This window comes from Microcaecilia unicolor, chromosome 9 (genome assembly GCF_901765095.1).
Source record: "Microcaecilia unicolor chromosome 9, aMicUni1.1, whole genome shotgun sequence".
NCBI lineage: Eukaryota > Metazoa > Chordata > Amphibia > Gymnophiona > Siphonopidae > Microcaecilia > Microcaecilia unicolor.
This window is the reverse complement of record NC_044039.1, coordinates 135,260,771-135,279,130: the sequence shown is the minus strand read 5'-3', so window position 1 is coordinate 135,279,130 and position 18,360 is coordinate 135,260,771. Positions and strand designations below refer to the sequence as shown.

General features: G+C 45.1%; 1 protein-coding gene across 1 annotated transcript in view; it reads right to left on the bottom strand.

Moving 5' to 3' along the window:
- SIPA1L1 (signal induced proliferation associated 1 like 1) overlaps positions 1–18,360 on the bottom strand; it is a 637,152-nt gene that overhangs the window by 377,051 nt on the left and 241,741 nt on the right. Inside the window, 7 exon segments of the mRNA XM_030215408.1 lie at positions 3,862–4,031; positions 4,033–4,085; positions 4,087–4,287; positions 4,290–4,960; positions 4,963–5,265; positions 5,268–5,343; positions 5,346–5,667. Of these exon segments, the coding sequence (XP_030071268.1) occupies positions 3,862–4,031; positions 4,033–4,085; positions 4,087–4,287; positions 4,290–4,960; positions 4,963–5,265; positions 5,268–5,343; positions 5,346–5,363 (1,492 nt within the window). The 5' untranslated portion in view covers positions 5,364–5,667.

Below are 18,360 nucleotides of genomic sequence, written 5' to 3'. Positions count from 1 at the left end.
CGTGCCCTGCGTGCCGACCGTCCCGCGAAGCTTCTTTCCGGTTGGTGGGGGCTGCCGCGGACGTCACCCAGTCGTGAGAACAAGCAGCCTGCTTGTCCTCGGAGAATACTGACCATTGTAACCCTACTCTGTTTTCTATCTTTTAACCAGCTTTTAATCCACAATAGGAAACTACCTTCTATCCCATGACTCTCCAATTTCCTCTGGAGTTTTTCATGAGGCACTTTGTCAAATGTCTGTTTGAAAATCCAGATACATATCGACTGGCTCACCTTTATCCATATGTTTGCTCACCCTTCAAAGAATGTAATAGAATGGAAAATGGTGAGGCAAGATTTCCCTTCACTAAATCCATGTTGGCTTTGTCTCAATCTGTGCCTTTGAATATGTTCTGTAATTTTGTTCTTTATAATAGTGTCTACCATTTTGCCCAGTATTGCGATCAGCTCACCGGTCTATAATTTTCCGATCTCCTCTGGAGCCTTTATAAAATAACATCGGCGTCACATTGGCCACCTTCCAATCTTCCAGTACCGTGCTTGATTTTAAACATAAATTACATATTACAAACAATAGTTCCACAAGTTCATTTTTCAATTCTATCTCTACTCTGGGATGAATACCATCTGGTCCAGACAATTTGCTGCTCTTCAATTTGTCAAACTGTACCATTACATCATCCAGGTTTATAGAAATTTCATTCAGTTTCTCTGACTTGTCAGCTTTGAATACCATCTCTGGTGCTGGTATCTCTCCCACATTTTCCTCGGTGAAGACTGAAGCAAAGAATTCATTTAATCTCTCCACTATGGCTTTGTCTTCCCTGAGTGCTCCCTCAGTCATCTAGCAGTCTAATTGATTCTTTTGCCGGCTTCTTGCTTTAATATACCTTTAAAAAAATTTAGTATTTGTTTTTGCCTCCAACGCAATCTTTTTTTCAAAGTCTCTCTTTGCTTTATCAGCACTTTGCATTTGACTTGACATTCCGCTTCTTATTATTTAAAGTTGGATCCGTCTTACATTTTCTGAAGGATTTTCTTTTAGCTCTAATAGCTTCCTTCACCTCACTTTTGCACCATGCCAGCTGTCGTTTGGTCTTTCTTCCTCATTTAATACATGGAATACATTTGGCCTGAGCTTCCAGGATGGTAATTTTGAACAGTATCCATGCCGGATGTAAATTTTTGACCTTCACAGCTGCTCTTCTAAGTTTGGGGGTTTTCTCACAGTTCTTCTCATTTTATCATAGTCTCCTTTTTGAAAGTTAAATGCTAATGTATTGGATTTCCTGTTTGAACTTACTCCAAAGCCGATAACATTAATCATAATGTGATCAGATTTGATATCAAGCGGCCCCAGCACCATTACCGCCTGCACCAGATCATGCGCTTCCACTAAGGTCTAGAATATTTCCTTCTCTTGTTGGATCCTGTACCAGCTGCTCCATAAAGCAGTCCTTGATCGTCAAGGAATTTTACCTCCCTAGCATGCCCTGATGTTTCATTTACCAAGTCAATTTCGGGGTAATTGAAATCACCCAGTATTATTGTGTTGCCCAGTTTGTTAGCCAGTCTAATTTCTGATAACATTTCTACCATCCGTCTGTTCATCCTGGCCAGGTGGACGGTAGTACACTCCTATCACTATCCTCTTCCCCTTTACACATGGCCCACTAGTTATTCTTCTTCCACCAGGTCTCAGATGCCTATTATATCTAATTTTTCATTTAATGCAATATACTCTCCATCATATTTCTTAGGCTTCGGGCATTCGCATATAGACATTCAAACTATGCTTGTTGTTCCTATTTACATCTTACTCAGTAGTGACAGTGTTAAATAAAAATCAGAAAAAAGATTGCAAATTAAGGACACCTGATCTACTATGGTTCCTTTTGGAACCTCCCTATCAGGATACCTTATCTTCCCTGTTTTGGTGATATCTTTGAAAGATACCTTGTTCCAAACCATGCGGTTTTTGAATGACTGTGGGGCCTTCCCCAGTTCTAGTTTAAAAACTGCTCTGCTTTTTAAATGCCAGTGCCAGCAGCCTGGTCCCACCCTCGTTAAGGTGGAGCTCATCCTTCTGGAACAGGCTCCTCCTATCTGTGGATCCGGAAACCTGGGAGCCAGCCGTTGGGCTCAACTAAGCTGTGAGGCAAAGGCCTGCACTGCTGGGAGCTAGAGTACAGGAACACCAGCCTGAACTACCTACCCTCTGCTGGATGTAGAAAAATACTGGAACGTTGCCATGAGCACTAGCAGGTTGTACTGGTGAGGTCACTGGGAAAGATCAGTTTTGCTACCTCCCACGGCTGGCAGGAAGGGAGAACACTGGCTTGGTAAAGATTGGAAGCAAGGAAGCCTAAGAATAGTAAAACAACCACATGTAAGAATAAAATACAATGAGGTAATTTAGAGATGGAAGATGCCTTCTAAAATCATCACTGTCATTTTTTCAACATAGGGGAAAAGGGCCCGATGCAGTTTTATTTAACTTGCTAGTACACAATTTTAAAACTTCAAGAAAGCTAGCAGACTGCATTTGATAAGTTCCTGCTTTCCAGGGTGTTTATAACGTTCAAATTTCTCATGTGCACTTATGGAAATTTAGCAGTATTTTTACTCATGGTATATAGCTTGCAGCTTGAGAGAACATACTAGGTTACAACCCAATTTACAAGTAAACTTGCTCTAAGTGTGAATTTGTTTGGGAGAAGGCAGCAGTATAATGGGGGAGACAGAAAAACAGAATAATTAGAGTAATTAGTCAGATTTTCTTTCATAAAATAGTACAGAACATATTTCAAAACAACTCGAATAACACTGCTCTACAAATAACGTTCATCTGGAAAATAAATCTTTTAAAACAATTATAAGATATCTGATACAACACTGGACTTTTGGGTAGCTACCAACCATAACAGTTTTAACTGCAAAATAACTAAAATACTATACCTGTGATGTCACTAAGACAATACTTGATGTAATTCAAGCTGTCTAGTAATTGCAGTCTTGAATTCTAAGCATTGCTAATATGTAAGCAATGCTTAGAATTACAGTATTATATGACCAGATAATTCAACTCTGGAAATGTTTTCCCATATTTCCCAAGGCAGGGGTACAGTTCAGCCTGCCACCTAAAATAGACACTGCAATTCCATGAAGACAGCTGATGCAATTTTCCAATGTTAATAAAAATAATAAAGAAAGGAAGAAAAAAATGTACATAGGTCACCATTTGAAATATCTATTGGTAAATTAAATGCTTGTTCTCTCAAGGATATTTGTTTCTTTCACTGGTTAGAATCATATACATAGTTCACAAACAAGAAGAGCGGAGTTACAAAGCCACAGATTCCCAAAGATAATCCAAGGGATGTGCAGTCTATTCCACCACTTTACATAAATGGTTCCCAAAACAAGGCCTCAGGTACACCCTGCTAGTTGCGTTTCAGAATATCCGTAGTGAATATTCATGAGAACAGTTTGCACACAATGGAGGCAGTGCATTCAGAGCTCTGTCCTACATATTCATTGGGGATATCCTGAATGTTGACTATTTGGGTGTATTCCAAGGACTGAAAACCATGCCTCAGTAATAAATTAAGTACAGGAATGAAAAGAACCTTTTTGGCAGACACAAAATTGGGTTGAGTGCCTTTTTTTTTTTTTAATAATCCTACAGAGACCATAAAGCAAATATTTGATTCCCAAGAGAAGATAATTTTGAAAAACACAGAGTTGCTCACTTTACACTGTTGTATAGAGCAAGTTTCTAAAATTTCCTTTTGTAAACTTTCTTGGAATTACTTCTAAAATAGCACTAAAAAGAAAAACCTAAAAACTGAAATAAACTTACCCTTCTGATAAAAGTATTTTCGATAATAATATGCACCGAGGTCCACATGTTCAACAATGTATCTTTTCACTCGGTCTATATGCAGTATCAGGTTTTCCTTAGGAACTTCAAGCACTGCTACACCTGCATTTGTGCAATGTGAGCTAAGAGTAGACTCAAAAGAGGCACTTCACATTCAAGAAGGAACCTGAATTGGATTTGGACAAGCTGACCTTCCTCTCCCCCTTCTCCACCCATCTCATTGCGAAAATAAGGGCAGCTCATAACAAGCTCATTGCTTTTGTCATCACCCTGGTCCAAATTTAGGTTCTCTTTAGAGTTCAGGTCCTCTATGCTGCCACTTGGAGAATTAAAACTTGAAGAATGTGATAAGGGTCCAGAAACCAAAGAAGCTACAGCAGCAGCTGAAGCTCCTGTAGTGGTGGTTTTCTTCTTTTAATAACATTATGTCTGTTTATCACAGCTTCATTTAAGTCAAACAATATACTCTGCACATCATAATGAGCAAAACACCTTGGACAGGTCCAAGGCTTAACACTGTCTTCTGAACGATTGTCCTCAAGATCTGAACCCTTTCCAAGTTCTCCTTCACCTTTGGCATTACGTAATTTGCGGAAAATTGACGAATCCCCCGTCTCTGATTTTGATCGTCTTTTGAGTGGTTTCTCTCTATCCTTGAAGGGTCTATGGTTGTCCCTCTGGCTAACAGACCCATCTATCACATCCAGAGAGAACCCAGAACCTCTGCTTCCACTACTCAGTAGCAGTTCACTAAGCGTTGATGGTGCTGGAGCCCTATGATCAGACTTTTCATTTCTATATCCCTTTAACAAATGAAAGAAACTTTCCCCTGAAGTCCCTTGTTTATCTATTGAAGATGTACTGCCATATTCTCTGTGCAGTGATGGCCCTGTTTTAAAGGTAGGTGACAAGCATTCATCAAAATTGTCCATGTCAAGTTCACTTATGGTAATATCACTGTTACTGCGTTGTCTTATGCGACGAAGAGCTTTTCTAGGAGAACTAGGATAGCCTTCTGGTGTCAAAAACCTGGAGTCTAAGCTCTCAGCTTGTCTTGTTTTGGTTTTAAGAGTATTTGGATACTCTTTAGCATGGCAGAGTCACTAGAGTTCAGGCTAGTTGAACTAGCTTGACTCCCAGGGCTACTTTTAATGGACATAGTATCAACACAACTTGCTGTTTCCATTTCCTGACTGGTTCTGCTCATTTCTTTGACATTGTCCTTCCTTGGAGGCCAGTCTGCTATTCTTGCTCTAACCCCCATCTTTGGAACTCCAGGCACAGAAGTAACATGGTGAGAACTTTCACTGCGTGGTGGCCCAACAGGAGACATTGCTGAAGACCCTAAACTGCCATTCTGCGACCTAAACCGTCTCATATAAAGTCATCAGAGCGGGCCTTAGAGGAGACGTCTGGCCCAACACCTTGCGTCCCACTACCAACAGCTCTTTCAGGTCTGGGACCCGCTTCAAGCTGGTCATGATTTGATAATATATTTAACTTTAAATTCCAAAAGAATAAACGTCATTGTTGCTGCTCAAATGCACAACTCCATTCTGGAGAAGGATCTTTGGAAAATACAATGGTTGCATGAGATCCAAACTTGTTCATTTAATGAATAAATAAATAAAATAAACAATGTTGAGTGACGTAGTACAATGTTGACCCCAGTATTTCAGTCTTTAGAGTGCTGTAATTCTCAATATTCAATTTCTTCATTGTTAGTTCTTGGCATCAACTAGCTCAGTTATATTTATTCCATGTATTTTGTATCACTGATTACATCTAAAGAAGAAAAAATAATCAAAATTAAAAAGGCAAACACAAATGGAACAGCAAACAAATATTAGTACCATAGATCCAAATGGGTTTTTATTTTTTAACCAGTTCCCTATCCCAAGAAAAAGGCTGGTTAAGTCCACACTTAGGGGGCAATTCTATAAATGGACACCTAGAAATAGGAGCACCTGGTAGGAGCCTATTCTATAAAGGAACATATGCACTTATTTCCTTATAGAATACTAGTGTAACTGTGAAAAATATTCACCGGTAAGTTAGACACAAGCACTTATACCAACTATAGAAAGCTGGCTTAAGTGTATGCACCTAAGTTCCGGTAAAACGCATATACTCGCAGTATTCTAAGTTGCACACATAAGGGTAAGTCCCACCCAGACTCTACTTATGTATATGCATGCCTACCTGTAAAATACACGCTACATAAAACATGTACATATTCACAGAATACTTAGGGGCCCTTTTACAAAGGTGCAGCAGGGCTATCGTGCGGGTAGCGTGTGCCAAATCACCTCTATCATTGGGACAGCACTGGAGCCTGGCAGTAGTTTCAAAGTTGGCATGCGCAATTTCCTGTGGTAGAAATTTTCTATTTTCTACTGTGGGAGGCATTCCCAATGATAATAGGCAGCATGGCCACATTGCCCAATTATCACGGAGTTAGCATGTGAGCCCTTACCGCCTACTAAATAGATGGCTGTAAGGGCTCAAGCAATAAATAACTGTGCGCTAATTTTAATATTAGCACATGGCTATATACTGCCCCATTTTTAAAAAGGGCCTTTTTCCCATCACAGTAAAAAGTGGCCCAGTGAGCAACAATTTTACATGCCAAAACTAGTGCAGGCCACTTTTACCATGGCTTAGTAAAAGAGCCCCTTAGGCAGAATTCTGGCACATATAAGTGGTATGTGTACACATGCACACATATATGCAACTATTCTAATGAAATACTCGTGTAATCAGCATAATAACCAGCACATTACTCCGAATGCACACTTTATAGAACTGCTCTGCACCAGGCACATCAATTGGGAATTAACATATAATATTCTCAAGCAGCCAATCCCATATAATCCAGTTAAATGAATTAAACAGCCATCTTATTGCCAAACCGTAGCCAGCAAACGCCTCCCGGTACGATGTAAGCCACATTGAGCCTACAAATATGTGGGAAAATGTGGGACACAAATGTACAAAATATATAAACTTAGTTCTAAAAGAGCAGCAAAATCTTAGTACAAGACTGAGTTTTCAGACCATCACCCAACATTCAAGGATTCCAGTCAGTGCAATAACTTTACTTCTGTTTCCTGCATACAGCCCCCAGTTACACGTGGTTTTACAAACGTAAGAAATATTTAGAAAGCTTTACAATTCTCCTAATTTTCTCCCGACTGAAAACCCTGCTCTCACCAAACACAGATTAAAGGGTTTCCGATATAAATAATTTACAATATATCTTTAAATGCATAAAAAAAAAAAATCCTTGGAAGAGAATACACATCTCACATAGAATGCTGGACAATTATTTTCATGCAGCAAAAATAAAAAGCAGTAAATGATTTTCAAAGATTGTAGAAATTGCTGGATTTAATGCATTGAGTCGAATGGAGAGATACTGCTGCAATCAGCAAAACCCTGACAGCGCAGTATCACTTACAGGTCAATGCATGTAGGCAGTTCACAGAACTCTGCCTTAGCTGTTTGGCTCCTAAGTTCTGGAATTATATAGTACATAGTAAATGACAGCAGATAAAGATTTGAATGGTCCATCCAGTCTGCCCTATCGACTTAAATTCCTATAGGAAGTTTAAGGAAGGTGTAATCCTGGCTATTTTAGATAACCCATGAATTATCTTGACCCTAAGAAAGATTTTCTTTCTTCTCACTACTGAAGGCCTTCTGGCACTGGGATCAGATGTTCCTTAACCTTTCCTTCTGTGTTTTTCCCCCCTTGTCTGCTTGGGATTAAATTGTTGTGCTGCCACTTTTGCCATTCCTCTTTTACATGCCTAAGTCTTTGTATCTCCTCTTTCCATTCCTTGCTTCCTCTAATAACAGTTTACCTTTACCTGTCCATTTTCTTTAACCTTGTAAACCACTCTTATGCGTTTGTAAAGAGCAGTGTACCAAATCAATGGAGCCGACTCTGTGGGGTGCCTGAGCACCCCCAATATTAGAAAGTTCCTTGTATGTGTCCAGGGAGGATTATTTTCATTGGGTTTAGCACCCCCAATAATTTGAAAGTTGGCTCCTATGTACCAAATCATGAGAAATTACAAGTCAGACTTTGTGCAACAAATTACATAACTTCCAATTTTATTATAAAGTCCATAAACAATGTTTTATGTCTTCAAAACAAGAAACATTTTCATCCATGTATAAAACATCAGAGGACTGGTGTTACATATAAATACATATTTTATTTTTAGGTGTTTGTGAATTGTAAATTGAGGTGTCTATTCTCCAGGTAAGTAGGGGGATCTTTGACAGCAAAAAAAAAAAAAAAAAAAAACCTAACCCAACTAGTGTTTTTATGGCGCAAGTGCTATTGCTGGGTATCTTTTCCAGTGGAATCAAACAACATTTGTGCAGCTCAGGAGGAGTTAGCATTGAAAGGTCACACCAAAACAGTGGAGGATCCAAGGCAGGCAAGAGTAGGGTGAAAAAGTACTAAGAGAAGAGGGGGGGTTCACAGTTTTTCTCTGAAGATTTAGAATGTTTTGAAAGGAGGCCGGGAGGGGGGGGGGGGAATGGCAAGAAGAACCAGCCTGTGGATCAGGGCAGACAGCCACTCCCAGAGGGTAAACCTGAGTTCCCCATTCAGTCTACTGTTCCTGCTTCTCAGACCAGACGCAATATTGTGGAGGAAGTTTGCAGTGTATATGGGCAACACCAGACCAGAGGCTATGGGGATGCAGTGTGGCCACACAGTGCGCAAATATGACTGATGCAAAATGGCTCCCAGCCCACCTCTCTGATGGCCCGAGGTGAAGCAAGCAGAGTGGAGTACACCAGTTGGGTGGCCGCAAGAGCACAGCTAGAACTCAGTTTAGTCTTGATTCGGACAGAAGAACTCTCTATATGCAACTGGTGACACTTGGTGGCTATGATTAGGATCCACATTAGCTGGGCTTTGGAAGGAGCCATGGTTTGGAGCCCCAATCTAGTACTGTGATTGATGGCTGAGCTTAGTTGAGAGGGGATAAAAAAATAAAAATGGAGAGAGGAGGAACACTGGGTAGATACAAACAAAGGGCATATAACCCCAATACAAGCTGTTTATAACTGAGCTAGCAGTACAAAGCAGAAGGAACCTACCGCTCCCCCCACCCCCCAATCCAATCAAACACAAAAAAAATGCAAGCGGTTTACACCTGTTTTCTGCCATGGTGTAATAGAGAATGACATAGGGAACAAAGTTTGTCCCCATCCCCACAAGCTCTGTCCCCATCCACAGAAAGCCTCAGACACTTATGGATTTTTATATTTAAATATTTTTATTAGAGGTATAAAAAAAGAAATAGTCTGAACTCTCATTTAGTAATCAAAAATAGAAAAACTATTATACCTCCTAGATTTATATCCCGTGTTCAGTTTTTTGTAAAATTCAGTTACTGCTTTTGCAGTCATGTGTATGTGGATTGTAAAATTAGAAAATTATAAAGAATAAACAAAAAAAAAATAGAAACATAGATCAAGGGATCAACAATCCTCCAGCCTTCCTCCCCCATCCCTCTTCACTCAACATCCCCTCCCCTATACTCCCTCCTGCTCCATTACAAGGTGCCCAGAAAGGGTCTGAGCTGTTATAGCCCTTCCTATCACAGCCGGAGGAACAAAAAAATGATCCAATGCAATGAGAAACTGAAATCAAACCATTGCCAACCTTCTAACCCTTCCAACCCCAACAATAATCTCTGAGACCCTGAGAAACACATTGCAGCAAATATCCCGGTTAAAGTATACAGGGAGACAAAATACAACCCACTCTGTACACCCTAGCGGCGATGAAATGTGCCCTATGAATCACCTTGTCGATAGCGCATTTGTTACATTCTTAAATGCAAAGCTGTTTAGGAGAGGCCAAGGGTGTCCAAGGGCAGAGTGTGGCAAGACTGTCTTGAGAGAGAGCGAGAGAGACTGACTGAGTGAGTGGGGCATTCCTGGATGCAGAAAAGAGAAGGGAAGGGACAGAGACGGCTGGCGAGGGAAGGCAGCATGCAGCGATCATTGACAATGATTTAATTTTTCAGAAGTTCTCATTGGGGGGGGGGCTGAGGGGGGGCACTTTATCGTGGTCTCCAATCAGGTTTCTCTCAGCTGATGCACGCTGTCACCCACTGTTCGCTGCCTATTCGCTCCTCACTTCTACACCTACTCTTCTCTCATGCTCTACTTGCTCCTGGCTACTCTCACTACTTCGAACTCACCACTACCACCATACTGAAACCTACAAAATAAAATGGTGTGCCATTGCAGCTCGCTATTTACTGTGTGGTGGCAGTGGTGCAAAATGTTATCAGAAAAAGAGGCACCATGGTCCTCTTACTTGGTGATGTCATGCGTGGGAGTAGTGAGACCACTCAAGAGCTGCTTGGCTGAGAGTGTCGTTCCAGGGAGGAGCTCAGGATTGGAAGGATTTGTGCCGGGGTAGGGACATGAGAAGCAGCACAGCAGAACTGGAACGGAGGAGGCCAGGTCCAGGAGACTCAGCACGGTAATTCAGGAGTAAAAGGTATGCTTTCGTTTTACCATGGGAATAGAGATTTTCACTGTTCCCAACACATCGATTTTTGCATCCGAAGTAAACCGTTTGTAGTTTTGCCATTTCTATGGATTTACCGCAGCTCCCTGTTTCTTGTGTCATTTTCTAATGTGTAGTCTGGTGTGCTGATCCTACAGTCACTAAGCGGCAATGGTTTTCCTATGAACTACCTTCCTGACCAGCCACAACACAATAGCTTGACACACACTAAATACACATACTCACTCACACAATGAAGTCCTCAATTTCAAACTGCAGCACCATGTAATTCCATTTGTTGAAAAACTGTTTTTAAGAGCAGACAAAAAAAATAAATAAATAAAGATTTATCTTTCAACATTCTTGCTTTAATCTTTCCCAGCAAACACTGGAACTTTTTCAGAACTTCAACTTTGCAGCCTAAAGAGAAGACACACAGTAATTTCAACCAGGATTATAGAACTGTCTTGCAAATAATCCGATCTCAAATCACCATATCAACTACTACATAGAGATCAGTAGTTAGTTCCTGGAGTCCTGAACCTCATGTTTTACAAAAGGACAGAACAGATGCATTGACAGTTGCTTCTCTGTTGTAGCAAATAGAGAATAGGAACCAAGTAATGATAAAATTATATAATTAATGTTCTCCAAGAGAGAGGGCAGCACGTGAATACAACTCCATTCAAGTAGTAATGTGGAGGAGGAGTTTCATGGCTAGAGAGCAGGCTGAAATCATGGAAGGCAGGGGCTCCATCCTCTTCTACCACTGACAATTTTGACCTTAGCCAAATCACTTCACTAGCCACTGCCTCCATACAACTTAAAACTGAGAGCCCACTTGACAGGAAAAAATACTTGAGTATCTGAAGTAACATGCCTTTTGTTTAGTGTTTGGAAAAGGGTGAGCCTAAACCCTAAGAAAAAAAAAAGAAAGAAAAGAAAAGCCCAGATCAATATTTTCTGAAAAAACAGAGATGGGTTGTACCTCAAGGATGCAAGGTCTGACATGGGACTTCAAAGAAAATACTGTAGTGTGAGTTCTTTTATGTTCTGGAATGACACTGAAAAAATAGTGGCAATGTTTCTGCTTATTCATTTCAGTACAATGCTCTCTCTAGAGAGAGGAAAGCTCCCTCTCGCTTAGAGGAGCAGTAGAATGTTAGAAACCAATATGAATTTCAGGAATCTGAAATGATACAGAAAAAAAGTGAAAAATATCAACAGTCTTCTACAGTTATGTCAAGAGGAGTTAGAGCCTAATCCATCAAGGCTTTCCTATAGACTCAAACAAATGTGATCAAATCTTATGTGGTGACCCCTAAATGGAAAGTTACTGTTGAATCGTCGCCCATGTTCATATGTTATCTTTGTGATAGAAATTTGCTCGACATTGGCACTAAACTTGGGTTAATATAAAAAGAAAATAAAGATCCCTAGTTTAAGCTACATTTCATAGCTCATTTTGGGCTCCTTTACAAAAGCATGGTATGAATACTATGTACTAAATGCGACAAAGCCCTAGGATTGAAAGGGGCTTCATCGCAGTTGGCACGTCGCTATAGCGAATGCTACATACCTGTAGAAGGTATTCTCCGAGGACAGCAGGCTGATTGTTCTCACTGATGGGTGGACGTCCCACGCAGCCCCCGCCAATCGGAATCTTCCACTAGCAAGGCCTTTGCTAGCCCTTTCCCGCCCGACCGCTCATGTTCGTCAGTCCGTATGTAGCAAGACAAGACAAGGGAAGACACACTCCAAAGGGGAGGCGGGCGGGTTTGTGAGAACAATCAGCCTGCTGTCCTCGGAGAATACCTTCTACAGGTATGTAGCATTCGCTTTCTCCAAGGACAAGCAGGCTGCTTGTTCTCACTGATGGGGTATCCCTAGCCCCCAGGCTCACTCAAAACAACAAACATGGTCAATTGGGCCTCGCAACGGCGAGGACATACTGAGATTGACCTAACAACTTATCCAACTAACAGAGTGTAGCCTGGAACAGAATAAACATGGGCCTAGGTGGGTGGAGTTGGATTCTAAACCCCAAACAGATTCTGAAGCACTGACTGCCCGAACCGACTGTCGCATCGGGTATCCTGCTGCAGGCAGTAATGAGATGTGAATGTGTGGACAGATGACCACGTCGCAGCCTTGCAAATCTCTTCAATAGTAGCTGACTTCAAGTGGGCCACTGACGTTGCCATGGCTCTAACACTATGAGCCGTGACATGACCCTCAAGAGCCAGCCCAGCCTGGGCATAAGTGAAGGAAATGCAATCTGCTAGCCAATTGGAGATGGTGCGTTTCCCCACAGCCACTCTCCTCCTGTTGGGATCAAAAGAAATAAACATTTGGGCGGACTGTCTGTTGGGCTGTGTCCGCTCCAGATAGAAGGCCAATGCTCTTTTGCAGTCCAATGTGTGCAGCTGACGTTCAGCAGGACAGGAATGAGGACGGGGGAAAAATATTGGCAAGACAATTGACTGGTTCAGATGGAACTCCGACACTAACTTCGGCAAGAACTTAAGGTGAGTGTGGAGGACTACTCTATTGTGATGAAACTTGGTATAAGGAGCATGAGCTACCAGGGCCTGAAGCTCACTGACTCTATGAGCTGAAGTAACTGCCACCAAGAAAATGACCTTCCAGGTCAAGTACTTCAGATGGTAGGAGTTCAGTGGCTCAAAAGGAGGTTTCATCAGCTGGGTGAGAACGACATTGAGATCCCATGACACTGTAGGAGGCTTGACGGGGGGCTTTGACAAAAGCAAACCTCTCATGAAGCGAACAACTAAAGGCTGTCCTGAGATCGGCTTACCTTCCACACGGTAATGATATGCACTGATTGCGCTAAGGTGAACCCTTACAGAGTTGGTCTTGAGACCAGACTCAGACAAGTGCAGAAGGTATTCAAGAAGGGTCTGTGTAGGACAGGAGCAAGGATCTAAGGCCTTGCTGTCACACCAGATGGCAAACCTCCTCCATAAAAAGAAGTAACTCCTCTTAGTGGAATCTTTTCTGGAAGCAAGCAAGACACGGGAGACACCCTCCGACAGACACAAAGAGGCAAAGTCTACGCTCTCAACATCCAGGCCGTGAGAGCCAGAGACTGGAGGTTGGGATGCAGAAGCGCCCCTTCGTTCTGGGTGATGAGGGTCGGAAAACACTCCAATTTCCACGGTTCTTCGGAGGACAACTCCAGAAGAAGAGGGAACCAGATCTGACGCAACCAAAACGGAGCAATCAGAATCATGGTGCCGCGGTCTTGCTTGAGTTTCAACAAAGTCTTCCCCACCAGAGGTATGAGAGGATAAGCATACAGCAGGCCTTCCCCCCAATCCAGGAGGAAGGCATCCGATGCCAGTCGGCCGTGGGCCTGAAGTCTAGAACAGAACTGAGGGACCTTGTGGTTGGCTTGAGATGCAAAGAGATCTACCAAGGGGGTACCCCACACTTGAAAGATCCGGCACACTACTCTGGAGTTGAGCAACCACTCGTGAAGTTGCATAATCCTGCTCAACCTGTCGGCCAGACTGTTATTTATGCCTGCCAGATATGTGGCTTGGAGCAGCATGCCATAACAGCAAGCCCACAGCCACATGCTGACGGCTTCCTGACACAGGGGGCAAGATCAGGTGCCCCCCTGCTTGTTGATGTAATACATGGCAACCTGGTTGTCTGTCTGAATTTGGATAATTTGGTGGGACAGCCGATCTCTGAAAGCCTTCAGAACGTTCCAGACCGCTCGCAACTCCAGGAGATTGATCTGTAGACCTTGTTCCTGGAGGGACCAGCTTCCCTGGGTGTGAAGCCCATCGACATGAGCTCCCCACCCCAGGAGAGACGCATCCATAGTCAGCACTTTTTGTGGCTGAGGAATTTGGAAAGGACGTCCCAAAGTCAAATTGGACCAAATCGTCCACCACTGCAGGGATTTGAGAAAACTCGTGGACAGGTGGATCACGTCCTCTAGATCCCCAGCAGCCTGAAACCACTGGGAAGCTAGGGTCCATTGAGCAGATCGCATGTGAAGACGGGCCATGGGAGTCACATGAACTGTGGAGGCCATGTGGCCCAGCAATCTCAACATCTGCCGAGCTGTGATCTGCTGGGACGCTCGCACCCGACAGACGAGGGACAACAAGTTGTGGGCTCTCGTCTCTGGGAGATAGGCACGAGCAGTCCGAGAATCCAGCAGAGCTCCTATGAACTCGAGTCTTTGTACTGGGAGAAGGTGGGACTTTGGATAATTTATCACAAACCCCAGTAGCTCCAGGAGGCGAACAGTCATCTGCATGGACTGTAGAGCTCCTGCCTCGGATGTGTTCTTCACCAGCCAATCGTCGAGATAGGGGAACACGTGCACTCCCAGCCTGCGAAGCGCCGCTGCTACTACAGCCAGGCACTTCGTGAACACTCTGGGCGCAGAGGCGAGCCCAAAGGGTAGCACACAGTACTGGAAGTGACGTGTGCCCAGCTGAAATCGCAGATACTGTCAGTGAGCTGGCAGTATCGGAATGTGCGTGTAGGCGTCCTTCAAGTCCAGAGAGCATAGCCAATCGTTTTCCTGAATCATGGGGAGAAGGGTGCCCAGGGAAAGCATCCTGAACTTTTCTTTGACCAGATATTTGTTCAGGGCCCTTAGGTCTAGGATGGGACGCATCCCCCCTGTTTTCTTTTCCACAAGGAAGTACCTGGAATAGAATCCCAGCCCTTCTTGCCCGGATGGCACGGGCTCAACCGCATTGGCGCTGAGAAGGGCGGAGAGTTCCTCTGCAAGTACCTGCTTGTGCTGGAAGCTGTAGGACTGAGCTCCCGGTGGGCAATTTGGAGGCTTCGAGGCCAAATTGAGGGTGTACCCTTGCCGGACTATTTGAAGAACCCAACGGTCGGAGGTTACAAGAGGCCACCTTTGGTGAAAAACTTTCAACCTCCCCCGGACCGGCAGATCGCCCGGCACAGACACGTTGAGCCAGTCAAAAGCTCGTCCCCTGCTTTTGCTGGGGAGCCGTGGGGCCTTGCTGAGGCGCACGCTGCTGACGAGAGAGAGCGCGTGGGGCTTAGCCTGGGCCGTAGGCTGGCGAGAGGGAGGATTGAACCTACGCTTACCAGAAGAGTAGGGAACAGCCCTCCTTCCCCCATAAAAACGTCTGCCTGAAGAGGTAGATGCTGAAGGCTGCCGGCGGGAGAACTTGTCGAAAGCGGTATCCCGCTGGTGGAGCTGTTCTACCACCTGTTCGACTTTTTCTCCAAAAATGTTGTCCGCTCGGCAAGGAGAGTCCACAATCCGCTGCTGGATCCTATTCTCCAGGTCGGAGGCACGCAGCCATGAGAGTCTGCGCATCACCACACCTTGAGCAGCGGCCCTGGACGCAACATCAAAGGTATCATATACCCCTCTGGCCAGGAATTTTCTGCACGCCTTCAGCTACCTGACCACCTCCTGAAACGGCTTGGCTTGCTCAGGAGGGAGCTTGTCCACCAAGCCCGCCAACTGCCGCACATTGTTCAGCATATGGATGCTCGTGTAGAGCTGGTAAGACTGGATTTTGGCCACGAGCATAGAGGAATGATAGGCCTTCCTGCCAAAGGAGTCTAAGGTTCTGGAGTCTTTGCCCGGGGGTGCCGAAGCATGCTCTCTAGAACTCTTAGCCTTCTTTAGGGCCAGATCCACCACACCAGAGTCGTGAGGCAACTGCGTGCGCGTCAGCTCTGGGTCCCCATGGATCCGATACTGGGATTCGATCTTCTTGGGAAATGTGGGGATTAGTTAGAGGCTTGGTCTAGTTCGCCAGCAATGTCTTTTTTAGGACATGATGCATGGGTACTGTGGACGCTTCCTTAGGTGGAGAAGGATAGTCCAAGAGCTCAAACATTTCAGCCCTGGGCTCATCCTCTACAACCACCGGGAAGGGGATGGCAGTAGACATCTCCCGGACAAAGGCCGCGAAAGACAGACTCTCGGGAGGAGAAAGCTGCCTTTCAGGAGAGGGAGTGGGATCAGAAGGAAGGCCATCAGACTCCTCGTCAGAGAAATATCTGATGTCCTCCTCCTCCTCCCACGAGGCCTCACCATCGGTATCAGACACAAGTTTATGAACCTGTGTCTGAAGCCGTGCCCGACTCGACTCCGTGGAAACATGACCACGGTAGGAGCGTCGAGAGGTAGACTCCCTCGCCAGCACCGGCGAAGCTCCCTCCGCCGACGTCGTCAGGGAGTCCGCCTGGGAGGCGGCCGTAGCCCAAGGGGCCCGCCGTCACCTCACTCGACGGTACCGGTGGCGCAAGCACCCCCGGTACCGGAGAAGGGCGCAACAGCTCTCCCAGAATCTCTGGAAGAACGGCCCGGAGACTCTCGTGCAGAGCGGCTGTGGAGAAAGACTGGGAAGCCGATGCAGGTGTCGAGATCAGAGTCTGTTCCGGGCGTGGAGGCGGTTCCGGGCTGTCCAAGGGGGAGCGCATCGACACCTCCTGAACAGAGGGTGAGCGGTCCCTCCCGGTGCCGATGCCTATTGGGTGCCGACTGCCTCGGCGACCCAGAGCTCTCAGTACCGAGACGGGAAGGAGACCGGTGACAATGCTTCTTTGACTTCTTCAAGCGAAGCATGTCACCGGAGCTTCCCGGTACTGACGAGGAGGACGTAGAATCCAACCGTCGCTTCCTCGGGGCCGAGGCCGAAGAAGGTCGATCTCGAGGGGGCTGTACCGCAAGAGCCCTCAGGGTAGGGGGAGACCCACCCGAAGGCTCACCGCCACCAGCAGGGGAATGGACAGCCCTCACCTGCACTCCAGACAAAGCACCACCGTCCAACGACATCAGCAACAGCGGAGGCCTCGGTACCACCGACGTCGACGCAGCCTTTCGATGCCTCGGTACCGACGATGCAGGAGGTCGGATCCTCGATGCAGTCGATGCCGAGGTCGATGACTTCGATGCTGTCGACGCCGATGTGCTCGGTGCATCCTGTGCTGTTGTCGTCAAAGAGCCCGAGAACAACGCGTTCCACTGGGCCAATCTCGCTACCTGAGTCCACTTTTTCAAAAGAGCGCAAAGACTACAGACCTGCGGGCGGTGCCCAGCCCCGAGACACTGAAGACACGACGCGTGCCTATCAGTGAGCGAGATTACCCGGGCGTACTGGGTGCACTTCTTGAAGCCGCTGGAAGACTTCGATGACATGGGCGGAAAAATCACGCCGGCGAAATCAAAATTCGCGATGATGACGGAAGGCACCAAAAAGAAGGGAGAAAAAAACCCATACCGAGGCCAAAAAGGCCGGTCCCGAAAGCGAAAGGAAGCTTACGCGGGGCAAAAGCTGGAAGCACGGGAAAGGGATAAAGACCGTAAAGGTCCTTCTTTTCTTTTTCTTTTAGCGAAAATCGCGAAGACGCGCGAGGTCAACTTGAGGGGCACGAAACTGCGGCAAAACACGACCGTCCCGAGCGCGGACAAAAGAAGACTGACGAACACGAGCCGGTTCGGGCGGGAAGATGGCCGCGCATGCGCGGTGCGCATCAGCGCGCGAGGGCTAGCAAAGGCCTTTGCTAGTGAAGATTCCGATTGGAGGGGGCTGCCGTGGACGTCACCCATCAGTGAGAACAAGCAGCCTGCTTGTCCTCGGAGAACGCTATTACAGCTTTGTAAAAGGAGCCCTTTGTTAATAAAAAATATATATTTTGAGTTCTAGCCTTACAAGCTTTGACTGCACAATTCATTTGAACACTTGCCTGTTATTTCCAGCCTAAACAAAGCTCTACATGTTTCACACGGAAATGTCATTTCCTGGCCTTCAGCTCATACATTGATAGAAGTCTGGCTTTATGAACAGTATATGCTTGTTTAAGAAAAGATTCAATACAAAGAGGGCAAAAAATGTAAAAATTATTATTATTAGGCAATCTTCTCCATGGTATACCTAGGAATTACAGAA